This window comes from Corythoichthys intestinalis, chromosome 10 (genome assembly GCF_030265065.1).
Source record: "Corythoichthys intestinalis isolate RoL2023-P3 chromosome 10, ASM3026506v1, whole genome shotgun sequence".
Taxonomy (NCBI): domain Eukaryota; kingdom Metazoa; phylum Chordata; class Actinopteri; order Syngnathiformes; family Syngnathidae; genus Corythoichthys; species Corythoichthys intestinalis.
Genome location: NC_080404.1, coordinates 17,654,675 through 17,668,313, shown reverse-complemented (window position 1 = coordinate 17,668,313; position 13,639 = coordinate 17,654,675). Strand labels below are relative to the sequence as shown.

The window sequence follows — 13,639 nt, the reverse complement described above, 5'->3', positions numbered from 1 at the left end:
TTGACGTTTGCCCTCTGCATTTGGCAGTAATAAGTTGTATTCTTGAATTCATGAAAGTGGTAAATTGGGAATACTTTTAGACCGCATTTTCGTACTGCCAACCCACTGAGGGCAAATTAGGGTTCAGTGTCTTGCCCAAGACACATCAACAGTGGGCTGTCGTAGCCAGGAATCAAACCCCTGACTCCTAGGTCCAGGATTACTCAAGCTAGCAACTGTGCCTCAGATGCCCTGTAAAGAACTATGATATATGAGCGTATGGAAATATGACTGGAGATGCAGGGTCTAAAGGTCCTTGGATTTCTTGATTACGGTATATTTTCTTGTTAAATTATGGGCCATTATTATGTTGGTAAATGCTATCGAAATATCTTTACCAGTCTACATTTATGTTTGTTGGGCTTGAATTGTTTGTATTTTCTAAGCAGTCGGTGGGTGATGACATCTGTAAACTATGCCTGTATGGCTAAAAACATACAGAAAAAAACACCTTTAAGTTCAATGTTTTAAACAAATAGCTACAGTGGGGAGAACAAGTATTTGATACACTGCCGATTTTGCTGGTTTTCCCACTTGAAAGCCATGTAGAGGTCTGTAATTTGTATCATAAGTTCTCTTCAACTGTGAGGGACGGAATCTAATACAAAAATCCAGAAAATCACATTGTATAATGTTTAAATAATAAATTTGTATTTAACTGCATGAAATAAGTATTTGATACATTACCAACAAGTAAATATTTCGGGTCTTAGTTCTTTTTTAAGAACCCCTCCTGTTCTCCACTCATTACCGGAAGTAACTGCACCTGTTTGAACTTGTTACCTGTATAAAAGACACCTGTTCACATGCTCAAACAAACAAACTCCAACCTCTCCACAATGGCCAAGACCAAAGAGCTGTGTAAGGACATCAGGGATAAAATAATAGACCTGCACAAGGCCGGGATGGGCTACAGGAAAATAAGCAAGCAGCTTGGTGAGAAGGTAACAACTGTTGGAGCGATTAATAGAAAATCGAAGAAGTTCAAGTTGACAGTCAATCTGCCTCGTTCTGGGGCTCCATGCAAAATCTCACCTCGTGGGGCATCAGTGATCATGAGGAAGGTGAGGGATCAGCCCAGAACTACACGGCAGGACCTGGTCAATGACCTGAAGAGAGCTGGAACCACAGTCTCGAAGAAAACCATCGGAAACACATTACGCCGTCATGGATTAAAATCCTACAGCGCACGCAAGGTCACGCTGCTGAAGCCAGTGCATGTCCAGACACGTCTGAAGTTTGCCACTGACCATCTGGATGATTCAGAGGAGCAATGGGAGAAGGTCATGTGGTCGGATGAGACCAAAATGGAACTTTTTTGGTCTAAACTCGGCTCGTCGTGTTTGGAGGAAAAAGAAGGATGAGTACAACCCCAAGAACACCATCCCAACCGTGAAACATGGAGAAGGAAACATCATTTTTTGGGGCTGCTTCTCTGCCAAGGGTACAGGACGACTGCACCGTATTGAGGGGAGGATGGATGGGGCTATGTATCGCCAGATCTTGGCTGACAACCTCCTTCCTTCAGTGAGAGCCCTGAAGATGGGTCGTGGCTGGGTCTTACAGCATGACAACGACCCAAAGCACACAGCCAAGGCAACTAAAGAGTGGCTCCGTAAGAAGCATCTTAAAGTCCTGGAGTGGCCTAGCCAGTCACCAGATCTGAACCTGATAGAAAGTCTAGGGAGGGAGCTGAAAGTCCGTGTTGCCCGGCAGCAGCTCCGAAACCTGAAGGCTCTGGAGAAGATCTGCATGGAGGAGTGGGCCAAAATCCCTGCTGCAGTGTGTGCAAATCTTGTCAAGGACTACGGGAAACGTTTGGTATCTGTAATAGCAAACAAAGGTTTCTGTACCAAATATTAAGTTCGATTTTTGTGATGTATCAAATACTTATTTCATGCAATTAAATGCGAATTTATTATTTAAAAATCATCCTCCGTGATTTTCTGGTTTTTTGTATTAGATTCCGTCCCTCACAGTTGAAGAGAATTTATGTTACAAATTACAGACCTCTACATGCTTTGCAAGTGGGAAAACCAGCAAAATCGGCAGTGTATCAAATACTTCTTCTCCCCACTGTATACTACAACGACTCACATATTGCTGCCAAAATGCCGCATTTTGCCTGTATGTCATTCGTTACGTGTACATAGCTCCGAAACTAGGATGTCTGAAGCAGTGTTGTCACAGATTATTTTAAAAAGTAATTTAATTGATTACTGATTACACATCAAAAAAGGTAATCTAGTTACTTTACTGATTGCTTTATTATCAAAGTAACTTACTTTAAAAGTAATTTATCGAATACCTTTTTCCATTGCTGCCTCAACATGAGAATTACAACAGAAAGTGTCTTCACATGTAATTGACTTTCAGATAATTGAATTTTTTACACAAGGCTTAATCTTGATTAGATTAAGCATCATGTGAAAAATTCTGAACTTCGGTTTAGTGTTTAGGGTTAACATCATATCAGTGCCAATGTAAAATAATTCAAATTGACTGTACAATAATCAACAACATACAAATGAACTGTGCAAAAAACAGTGCAATAAACACAAAGGGTGGGGCAGGTGGGAATGCGTGCGCATACCCCGGAAGTATGCCGTAAAAACACACGGTCAATGTATCCACAAAATGTGGTGGCAACCAAGCCATTTACACTCAATCAGACTTACAACACATCCCAAAGATGCTAAACGAATACGTCACCTCATGGCATAAATGTGCAACACGTATAGGATGTAAACAAAGCTCGCCGACTACCCGCCGTTGCAACGGCAAGGCTACGAAGCGGCCGCGCATGTAGCGGCTTCAACCCGTCACCGGAACCCTCTAGAATGAAGGAAAAATACATCTATTCATGGACGCACATAAATCAACATTTCCTAGAACATCTCAACAGGTGGCTGCACTCGACTCGAATCTGCACCCGCGTTCGTCACGTCTTTCTCAGTCCCAAAACACTTAGCGTGTGTGACTTGAGACCAAAAGAGGAAGTAACTATAAGCGGATACCATGGAAACGAACCTTTCTAACATTGGCTATTCAAAATACTATTCGTACATGATTACAATATTCTTCATTCTACATACATCTTGAGGCAATAACAAAATAGAGGCAATAAAAAAATAGTAACGCACAGACCCTAAGGAAACTAACTTTAATCAGATTCTGGTTTGGAAAAATCACGCATTAGATTGCTTGTTAGTGAAAGGAAGTTATTAAAATACAGTACACTGTTCTTAAGTAGGCAGTTTTGTTTTAAAAATGACTACGAATTTTGAAAAAAACGAGGGGGTTCTGACTTTGGTCCTGGCAACCGTTAGAATTTGTTCATTGTTGGCACATTTGGGTTCTGAATTTTATGTTCTTCAGACTGAGCTTATGTCAAAAGCCGCAAAAAATTATGAACTTTTAAAGAGTGTAATAAATGTGTAGTGCAATGCGTCTATGTATTTATTTTGTTTGACAGCCAAAATGGTGGCACACAACTTAGGGGAAGTGCTGCGACTAGAGATGTGACTGAAACCTATCGGCCGAAAATAGCTAACTATGCGGTTTTTGGTTAAAATGTTTTGAAGACCGAACTTTTACCACCCAATAGTGTGAATAACCTTAGGCCTCTCGTGATGACATAATCAAAATATGGCGAGAAGCAACACGGTGACGGCTGCTGTCTTGCAAACACTGCTGGCTCAAAGCCAACATGTCAAAGTATTTTGAAATATCATAGAAATATACCGGATAGCCGTCTGTAAAATATGTTAAGCTGAAGTGTCTCGAGGGGGTACAACGCTGAAGAATTTTTCAACCTCAGTTTTAATCAGCCACTTGTCTTACAATACGACGTACGACAAAGTATAAGAAGCTCACAGAAATGAATAAAAAGTTGCTCCTAACATACCCTGCGTAAAGTAGCGTAGCATAATTTTTATATGCTGAACTGTATTTATTTATTTATTTTTAAATTACTCTTTTATTTTGCAATGGTAATATAACCGTGCATCTGCATGTGTCAATTTTTTGCCAACTGATTTGTGAAGCAGAAGTTGTTATGCATATAAATTAAAAAACAAAAACAAAAAACAATGTAGCCTAACATAGTAACTAGCAAGTTGCCGCTCGGCCGGCGGTGGGGTCTCTCCCTCCTGACTTAATCCCGAGCGAACTGGCGAACATAAAAATGCATATTGGAAAATTAACCACGAAAGTGAAACCAAGCCACACAGGAGTGCCATCGCTTTCACTTTCTTGACTTTTTGGACTATCAAACTGTCGCTGCTTCCAGAAGAGCGAGACTCACAAAACGGCCGCCCCGAGGGGCTCCACCTCTCTCGGCCAGTCATTCTCACACGGTACGTTCAGCAACAGCATACAAAACACAATCGCCACATTAGAACCCAACTCTGTGTATGAAATGCTACTGCTAAGCGCAGCACAACAACATTTGGCCTTGGCTAATTGTCTGTCATCTTGCCATTGTTGAGTTTGAATTGCGTCCACACTGTACTTCCGCTTCCAAGGATAGCATGCGTGTTCACAGCCTGGAGCGTCACAGCAAGGGGCGGACTGGTAATCTGTGGGTTCTGGAGGATCACAGAACGGCTAGGTGCCCTGGATGTCCGACGTCCGCCATTCATTATACATCACTGTTTTTATCCCCCCTAGCCTCTGATTATCTACAGTTCGCATCCAATCCGACAGGTGGCAGCAATGCGCCTGGCTGTTCATCGCCAGTCTGATAGAAGAACGAAGAAAGCACAAAGTAACCTTCATTGGTTCTTTGTGGAAGCAAACTAGCGACGAGCGTCAATGCACAATATGGATGGTGGTGGCCAAAAAAGAAAAGAGAAGGGTGGCGCAGAGAAGGTTAGGGAGAAAAAAATTAGAAAGAAACTGGAGAGCGAAGCATTTAAATGTCATAAGTTGACAAATATTTTCGCAAGCAGCAGTCTGGCTGCAACGGCCACGTCGGGTAACGGCAGCCCAGCCCCCGGCGATGGTGAGAGGGGGAGCGCGAGCCACTCTGACGTGCAGCCGGTGCAGGGAGAGAGAAAAGAAGAGTGAGGGTGTAATGATACGCTGGTGGAAGTTCCCTAGACAAGCGCAGGGCAAGTAAAATGGGATGAAGAGGGTCACTTGCTCGGTATAGACCCTACTCACATGACGCATGACAACCACGCCTCCGCGCCATATTGTCCGTCAGCTAGTCATGCTTACGCATTACCGCTACGTAAATTCCTCCTATTATGGCGTGTTTTTCTGCTCGTTAACACTAATAATCAAAATGGCGAAGGCGTGTGTGGCGGTTGGTTGCAGTAACAGAGAAGATAGACGGACAGACTTGAAGTTCTACCGTATTCCGAGAGACCCGGAGAGGAGAGCGAGATGGACTGCTGCAATTCGACGAGAAAACTGGGCACCAAACGATCACCACAGACTATGTATTAGTCATTTTATACCTGGTAAGATGCATTTATATATATTTAGAGGGTTTTGGGCTGACAACCACAATTAAGATCATTGCGAGGCTAATCGCCAACAACATACAGTTTCAAATTCAAGATGTTTATTTCTTCCGCCATGATTATTATTTGAATAATATTTAGCTGGTACCAAATGAAAGAAGCTGGCCTCGTCTACGGATCATCAGTTAAACAGGGATGTCCAAACTTTTCGCAAAGGGGGCCAGATTTGGTGTGGTAAAATGTAGGGGGCTACCTTGGCTGATTTACGTAGAACAATATATTTAAACAATTTTTAGCAAGCCCTTCTGTGTGTCACATTTGCTTTATTATTATTTTTTTTAATTCATAATTTCAACAATCTCACCTTTGTGGCGTTCTCTTCGACACTCGGGCTCTTGTGAAATACCGCTGCTGTGAAATTAAACTAGCTTCAAGTTGCTATAATTTCTCGCTGCGTATCTTCCTTGTAATGTTGTCGTACATGTAAGCGTGTCTTTGAAAACAGCGACTGTCTCTTTGCAAATGAGGCAGACACAGTTGTTGCGTATTGTGTTGAAAAAATAGTCCAATATCCACCTATCCTTGAAGCGTCGGCCATCGCAGTCAAATTTTTTTTTCATTGATTGTCGCCATTTTAGAAAATTGAAAGTAAAGGGTCACACGGGGTAATGTTGCTTAGAGTGCTGCTTTTAAAGTTTTTCAAAGTTTCGTGAGAATAGGCTGAGTTTCTGTGGACAAGATAGTTGTAGATATCAGGGTAGCAGATGTCAGGCAGAGACGGCGAAGACAGCGGGTCGGAAAATATCGATTTAGGCATCAAATATGGATCTGGCGAATGGATAAACTGAAGCTTTTCCACATAACGCCTTTTATGCAACGCAACCAATGAGTTTACAGCGTCTGAAAGCACCGGGGCTTCCATGAATTGCACAATAAATTGCATGACAAATTGAAACCATTGAGAATACGGATAAACAATGACGGACGATATGGTATGATACAGCGACACGTCATTGTGTGACGTTGGTGGGTGGGGTCTATACTGGCAATTGTTATCCACCAGGTAGCTACATTTTAAATGAAATAAATGACAATTAAAGGGTTAGTGCCAGCTAGTCCGTTGTCTAGTTACAGTATGGTAGTCCTACTATCACTCTCCTAAGGAAAAATATTTTAGCTGTAAAACAACGTATGCACATGCAGCAGCAATATTAATTCAGAAGAAATATAACAGAATATTAATAAAATGAATGGTTTTACTTTAAAGTTTAGTTAGTTAAATTGATATATATATTTTTAATCATGTATATATCGTTTTGTTTTCTGGTTAATACTTTCCAATGAAGGTTATGTATCCAGGATTTGTCTTGAAATGTTTATTGTATTTTCATTGAAATTTATTATTTGTATGGCAAGATTAATTATGGCAGGGGTCTCCAAACCGGTCCTCAAGGGCCGCTGTGGGGCCTGGTTTTTGTTTCAACCGATCGAGAACCGACAGTTGAACCAATGAAGTTTCTGCTAAAACAAGCAGCACCTGACTGCAATCAACTGATTACACTTGAAAGACACCAGATTGGAGCATAGGTGTTGTCTTGTTTTGTTGGAATGAAATCCTGCGCCCGCTGCGGCCCTATGTGGAATAGTTTGGAGACCACTGAATTATGGCATAAACAATGAAATGAAATCATTTTATAGACAGAGGTATATAGAGATATATTGTAATCAATTGGATACATAAAACTTGCTTTGAAAAATAAATTCTTTCATTTGTTTTTTCAGGTTGATCATAGAGCTAGAACAGAAAATGAACCCAACTCCAGTTCAGCCTTGCAATACTTTGAGCGCCCCAAGTCAGACAGTCACAGTCTCGACACATTTTCTTCATTTTCTCTCAAAGTGCACGAAATTGATGCATTTTACAATAAAATGTTAAAAAAAAAAAAAAAAAAGTCTCCCGGGGGGGGGGCATGCCCCCTGGAGGTCTGTGTTTCCCTTCGTATAGCGATTCTTGTGGGCTGGGCCGAGTCAAAGTCCAGGGCTGACTTTTAGTCCCAGTCCGCCCCTGGTCACAGCAAAACATGGACCAGAATTCGGTTGTTTGGTCCGAACTAGAGTTTGAATGCGCATTCACATTAGTGGGCTATCTCACAAAAAGAACTCTGGTCTGTTTTAAACGGACCAAACAGTGCTACTGTCAATCAGTCCTTATTTGGAGAACAATATGTAGGGAAATGCATCCCCCTGCCTCTCTTACGTTTTAACCAATGAGCTGATGGAACGATGACAATTCGAAATCCCACTCATCTCATTGGTCTAGGTACTGTTGCTTGCCATGATGATAACGGAAGAAAACATAAGGTGAAAGAAGGAACGGTGAGTGAAGCATGTTTGTATATTCATGTGAAGTAAAAAGCATGTTCAAAGCATCATGTGTTTTCTTGTTCTTCTCTGTGTACTTTATTTTCATTAATTGTATTACAGTACCGTAATTTCCCAAATATAAGGCGCACCCGTGTATAATGCGCACCCCTAATTTACTTGTAAAATTAAGGGAAAATTATTGTACCCGTTTATAACGCGCACCCTAATTTTAGCACCAATAAATAGAACAATACAAGAAAACAGAGCTCGTGTACAGATATAGAAATGTCATTTTTCTGACTGGTGAAACGCAGCACAAGCATTGCAGCATATTGGTAGTTCAAAACATTACCATAAACTGACAATATTTATGGTAATAATATGATTTGACAATTTCTCCAATTTACCAGAATCAAGGAGAAAACAAAACAGATGTGACTTTTCTTTTAAAGGCTGCTGTATAACTTGCTCGTTGCATCATGATGAATAAATGTTTCTTCCATGGATTGATATGGTAAAATGAAAGTGAGAACGTAAGTCTGAAATCCGAGAGAGCTCATCGCTGTCGACACTGTGACATATTGGTATTCTATGTTATGTTGTTCTATGTTGTGGCACTGGTGGATCCATGCTGCTGTATTGTCATATCTATGTTGTGATTGCCTATGAGCCAGAGGGCCGCTGAGGCTAGACAAACGAGCGCCGCATTATAGCCGGACTGTCGGCATTTAAGTTCATTGAAAGCAAGAAATAAAACGTTGAACACGGCACTTGAAATATTGTAGTTTTTTTCAAGACAAGATAAAACAGAACAGGACAGTAACAATAGGAACTATTGTTATTTGGGTTTAAGTTTCCCGAGGGATAGATATAGTTGACGGACACACACAGGAAGTCTGTGTTGTTACGTTTGTTATGGTCCGAATTGCGGAGCTGCAATAAAGATTGACTCAATTGAGTTCAAGAAACTAAATTATGTGCTTTATGAAGAGTGAAAAAAGCAAAATTTAACAGAGACGAAATCATTCGGCCGATCAGAGTGAAGAATTACCGAAACAAAATGGTGACGTCAAGTACCGTAATGGTCGGCAACGGGTCGCCGCATACGTTTCTTCAACACAACGTGGCAGTGTCAATAAAAATAAAAAAAAATCGGTTTATATATATATATATATATATATATATATATATATATATATATAATATATATATATATATATTTCTGTCTCCATCCATGTACCCGTTTATAATGCGCACCATGATTTTACGAGTTGATTTTGGGGAAAAACAAAAAGTGTGCGTTATATTCGGGAAATTACGGTACTTTTCGGACTATAAAGTGCTCCTGACCATAAGCCGCCACCCACCAAATTTGACATGAAAACATTTTTTTCATGGCTAAGCCGCACTGGATTATACGCCGCAGCTGTCCTCACTGTATTATAGGATATTTACTCTAAAAGATATTAACCGGTAACACTTTATTTGAAAGGAGCATCATAAGACTGTCATAAGACCAAATGAACAACCATGAAGTTTTGAACCAATTGGCTACAAGCTTCATTGCTTCAATAAGGTTCATTTGGCCATCACTGATCCCTTGGGGGAGACAGTCAACCTCTGCTGCCACGGGCTGTCAATACTTGTCGTCCAACATGCCTCCTAGCGTGCATTGCAGCGCTACAGATTTAAATAGCAATCAAAATTCATGTTATGTGCTAATTACTTCTTCAGTTACTGTTCCTAATTGCTAGTAATTGCTGGTATTTGGTAACACTTTGATAGTGACGCTAAAAGACTGTCTTAAGACAATCATAATTATGACGACACTGTCATGAGCATTAATGCTTATATCATTTAGTATCATCTGACAATCTACTTTTGAATGGTTATAAAAGATCTAAGTTTGACATAAATTGAATTAGTGACATAATTTGCCAGATGACACTTTATGACATCTGTCACAAGCCGCAGGATTCAAAATTTGGGAAAAGAGGAGCAGCTTATAGCCCGAAAATAGCGGTATATTTTTGTGTCCTGTTAATTTGAGAGTAATCATTTGCAAAATTGTTATTGCTGAGGGGACTTTGAACGCACCCAAGTTGGGGGGGGGGAATCAGCCAACAAAACACATACACACAATAGGCTCAGGACCTTAAGGGTTATAGTTTTAAATCTAGCAGAACATGTTTTTATTCTAGTATTTTTTGTCTTAAAAAATGAATTGCTGATAATTATTGTTTTTCCATGTGCTTATACCACTCAAATATGTACCTAATTCAGGTTTGAGTAAAATTATAACCTTGTTATTAATACACTAAAAAAATAAAAAAATAAAATCACATACAAAAAAATAATTCTAGGGTGATGGCTATCGGGCCAGCTGGCCAGAGGTGTCCATTATTTCTTTTTCATCGAGTTGCCAACCCAACTTCCACATGTACATTGATAACACGGATTTAGGAACGTTTGGACTATTCGGAATCTCAGAGAACGACGCTATCTACACAATCCAGAACAAAGACTTCTTTAATTCTCTTTTCATACAAAATATTTAATAAATACAACTTTCAAAAAATATATTGCCAGATCAACACATTGTTCTCAAGTTCAAACAAGTCAAAAATGGACAAAAATGTTGCCACGATCTCCTTAACAGATGAGATAACCATGTTTGTCTTTTTAAGAGCCTCATTAAAAAGAAATGTGCACAGAAAGGATGCAAACAATGACTTGTCAAGGGAGGCAGTATATTTCACGTGCTCCTACAGTGTTCCCATCGCCAATCTGCTCTTCAAGTACTCACGGTCTAGCTTATGATGGGAATCCCCGCTCGTCGCAGTCACGTGACCTGCCTCGTCACCTGCCTCGTCACCTTTGAAATGTGAGTCGAACTTTTGAGGCTGCTTTCAAGGACATTTTTGTTCCCTTAATTTTAATTACCGTCTGATGGCAAGCAATATGTCTGCCAACATGTCCATCCTTCGCAGCAAGCATTTGCATTCAGTCAATGTCCTGGCAACAAATGAAATGTCTAATTGTGTTTAAAAAACAAAACAAAACGAAAAAAAAAAAGTCTCAGGCCCAAAAGTGCCCATTGTTTGTCTTTGAAATTCTGACATTTGGCTTTATAGAACGCATTGGAGAAAACAGTCATTGAAAGAAATGGTAAGCTTCCACAGCTATCAAAACCTTCAAACTAGACAACATATAAATAAAAAGGAATGATATCTTAAGGCTCTTGATTATTAAATTAATAAATCAAATATACACAATGATTAATAAAAAAATGTACATATCTACATGTTCTAAATCAACATAAATTCTTCATATTGGCAGCCGTTGCTGACATTAAACCCACCCCGCCCCTCTCTCCGCCTCCCGCCCCTCCCCAAAATAAAAATAAATAATAAACTTGCTCTTTTTTTGTTTTCCTCATTTGACAGTGGCGAAGTCTAAAGCTGAAAAGGCACTTTTTCTGAAACGGTACTAGAAAGAATTCACTCACTAAAATGATTAGCGCTAGTGCTGAACACAACAGGGTTGTTTTAGTCATTGTACAACAATTACAACAGGAGCCCGTTCCACGTGTCCACTAAAAAAAAAAAAAAGACAAAAGGGGGCGGGGCTGAAATGCGGTGGAGTAAACCTAACTCTTTCAGTGTCACTGACGACGATAGACGTCCGAATGTGACTGTTTCATCCTTCTGTTGTGAATTTCAAATATCACTAGTAGACGCCGCCGACCCTCCCGGTTCAAACGGATCGGACGTCTATTGCCGTCAATGGCAGCCCATGAGTTAACATTCTACAGTGAAATGTATACCAGTGCCTTGTGTTTCCAGCCAACCAAAGCAACCGTCACTGCCAGTGTAAGCCAGCTTGTCAAAAACTTAAATTAACACGGGGAAAATATGAAAATACTGCGGGGCCGCGACCGACACGGCATGCCGAAGCTCCCCTGGTTCACCCGCCACCGGGGGTGTGACCGCGTCTCAGGCTCGGTTGCACAGCAACGCAGCTGTCCGCTATACTATGTAGTCCATTCTGTTTATGCTGTTTGCCGTCTCCAAGTCTCTGTTGTCCTGTTTATTAGTCCAATTTGGGTGTTTGCCGGCCGAGTTGGGGCCCGAGATCTTCTCGTCCCGCTCCACCAGTGTGTACGCCGGCTGTTTGGCGAAGCGGCCCTTCTGGAGGTGCCTCTCCTTGTCGTCCTCGTCCCCCTCGGGGTGATTTGTCCTCATGTTGGCGATGATGGAGTTCTTGTGCTCGTAGTCTTTGATGGCCACCGACAGGCCCACGTGCTTCTCGATGGGGTTCTTGATCTGGTTGAGCTGCTCGCGCACGTTGTTGGTGGTATTATCATCGGAGCCGGCGGCCGCTGCCGCCCCGCCACCGAGGCTACTCTGTTTCCGCCGGCGACGCATGCACCAAAGCAGGATGGAGATGAGAAGGAGGACCCACAGGACGATGAAGATGGAGCTGAGGAGGGGCACTAGGTAGTCTGGAGAGACAGGAAATTTAACGGTCACTGAGATCCAAAGTGAAAAAGGATAACAGCGGGTGGGGCTTTTCATGTATTACTGCCCCAACCCGCCATTGCAACCTGACCTCCCAGAGTGGGGGAGGGGATTCTTTGAGCTGTCACCCATTTGATGAATGGCGGACATGTGGGAGTCTTACGAGGCACAAAGCCTGGCAGCACTGCTCTTTCCATCCCTAGTTCGGACGACATTCTCGTCTAACTGAATTACACCTGACGTGACGTTGCAGTCGGCGTAAGGAATTAGTTTTATTTTTAACTCCGATAGACGAACTAGCGTCGCTCAAAAATGTGCTGTTTTTACGTTGACCACACTGTATAACTTTGGTATCTTACATTATAAAACACAACTGAAACTAAGGAAACAGATCAACATCCTTTCAACTGTTTTAACGGCCTTAATGTTTTCTTCTAAATTCATTCATTAATGATGACACCAGTCCAATCCATTTTGACTGGGAGGGGGTGGCAGCGATCAAAAAAAATCTTTTGATTCATTTGTTAGTTTTGAAAATTTTTAATTTTTTAAAATGAAAAAACGAAAGAAGAGTAAATATGCTCTTTAACTTTTTAATTAAAAATAAATATGTATTGATTAAAACAAAAAAATACTGTAAATTTTTGATTTTAGAAATTTTAAAATGATTTTTTAAAAGAAAAATTACAGTGGATATCTTTCATTTTATGACTGGCTAAAAACTATTGTTAACCTAAAAAAAATTAGATAAAAGCTATAAATGGGATTTTTAAAAAACAGATTGCATATATATATATTTTTTTAAATAAAAATTAGGGCCGTCAAACGATTAACATTTTTTCATCGAGTTAATCACAGCTTAAAAATTTATTAATCATAATTAATCGAAATTGAAACCATCTCTAAAATATGCCATATTTTTATGTAAATTATTGTTGGAATGGAAAGATATATATATATTCAACATACTGTACATAAGTACTGTATTTGTTTATTATAACAATAAATCAACAAGATGGCATTAACATTATTAACATTCTGTTAAAGCGATCCATGGATAGAAAGACTTGTAGTTCTTAAAAGATAAATGTTAGTACAAGTTACAGAAATTTTATATTAAAACCCCTCTTACTGTTTTCGTTTTAATAAAATTTGTAAAATTTTCAAACAAAAAAATAAACTAGTAGCTCGCCATTGTTGATGTCAATAATTACGCAATGCTCGTGGTGCTGAAACCCATAAAGC

At 40.3% G+C, this 13,639-nt stretch overlaps 1 protein-coding gene across 3 annotated transcripts in view; it reads right to left on the bottom strand.

The window, feature by feature from the left end:
• Window positions 1–9,857: 9,857 nt before the first annotated feature.
• Window positions 9,858–13,639, bottom strand: part of jag1b (jagged canonical Notch ligand 1b) — a 57,369-nt gene continuing 53,587 nt past the window's right edge. Inside the window, exon 26 of one of the 3 annotated variants that reach the window (XM_057848146.1) lies at window positions 9,858–12,378. In XM_057848146.1, the coding sequence (XP_057704129.1) occupies window positions 11,903–12,378 (476 nt within the window). In that variant the 3' untranslated portion in view covers window positions 9,858–11,902. The remainder of the gene's footprint in view (window positions 12,379–13,639) is intronic. The other 2 variants (XM_057848147.1, XM_057848144.1) reach the window with 2 other exon arrangements.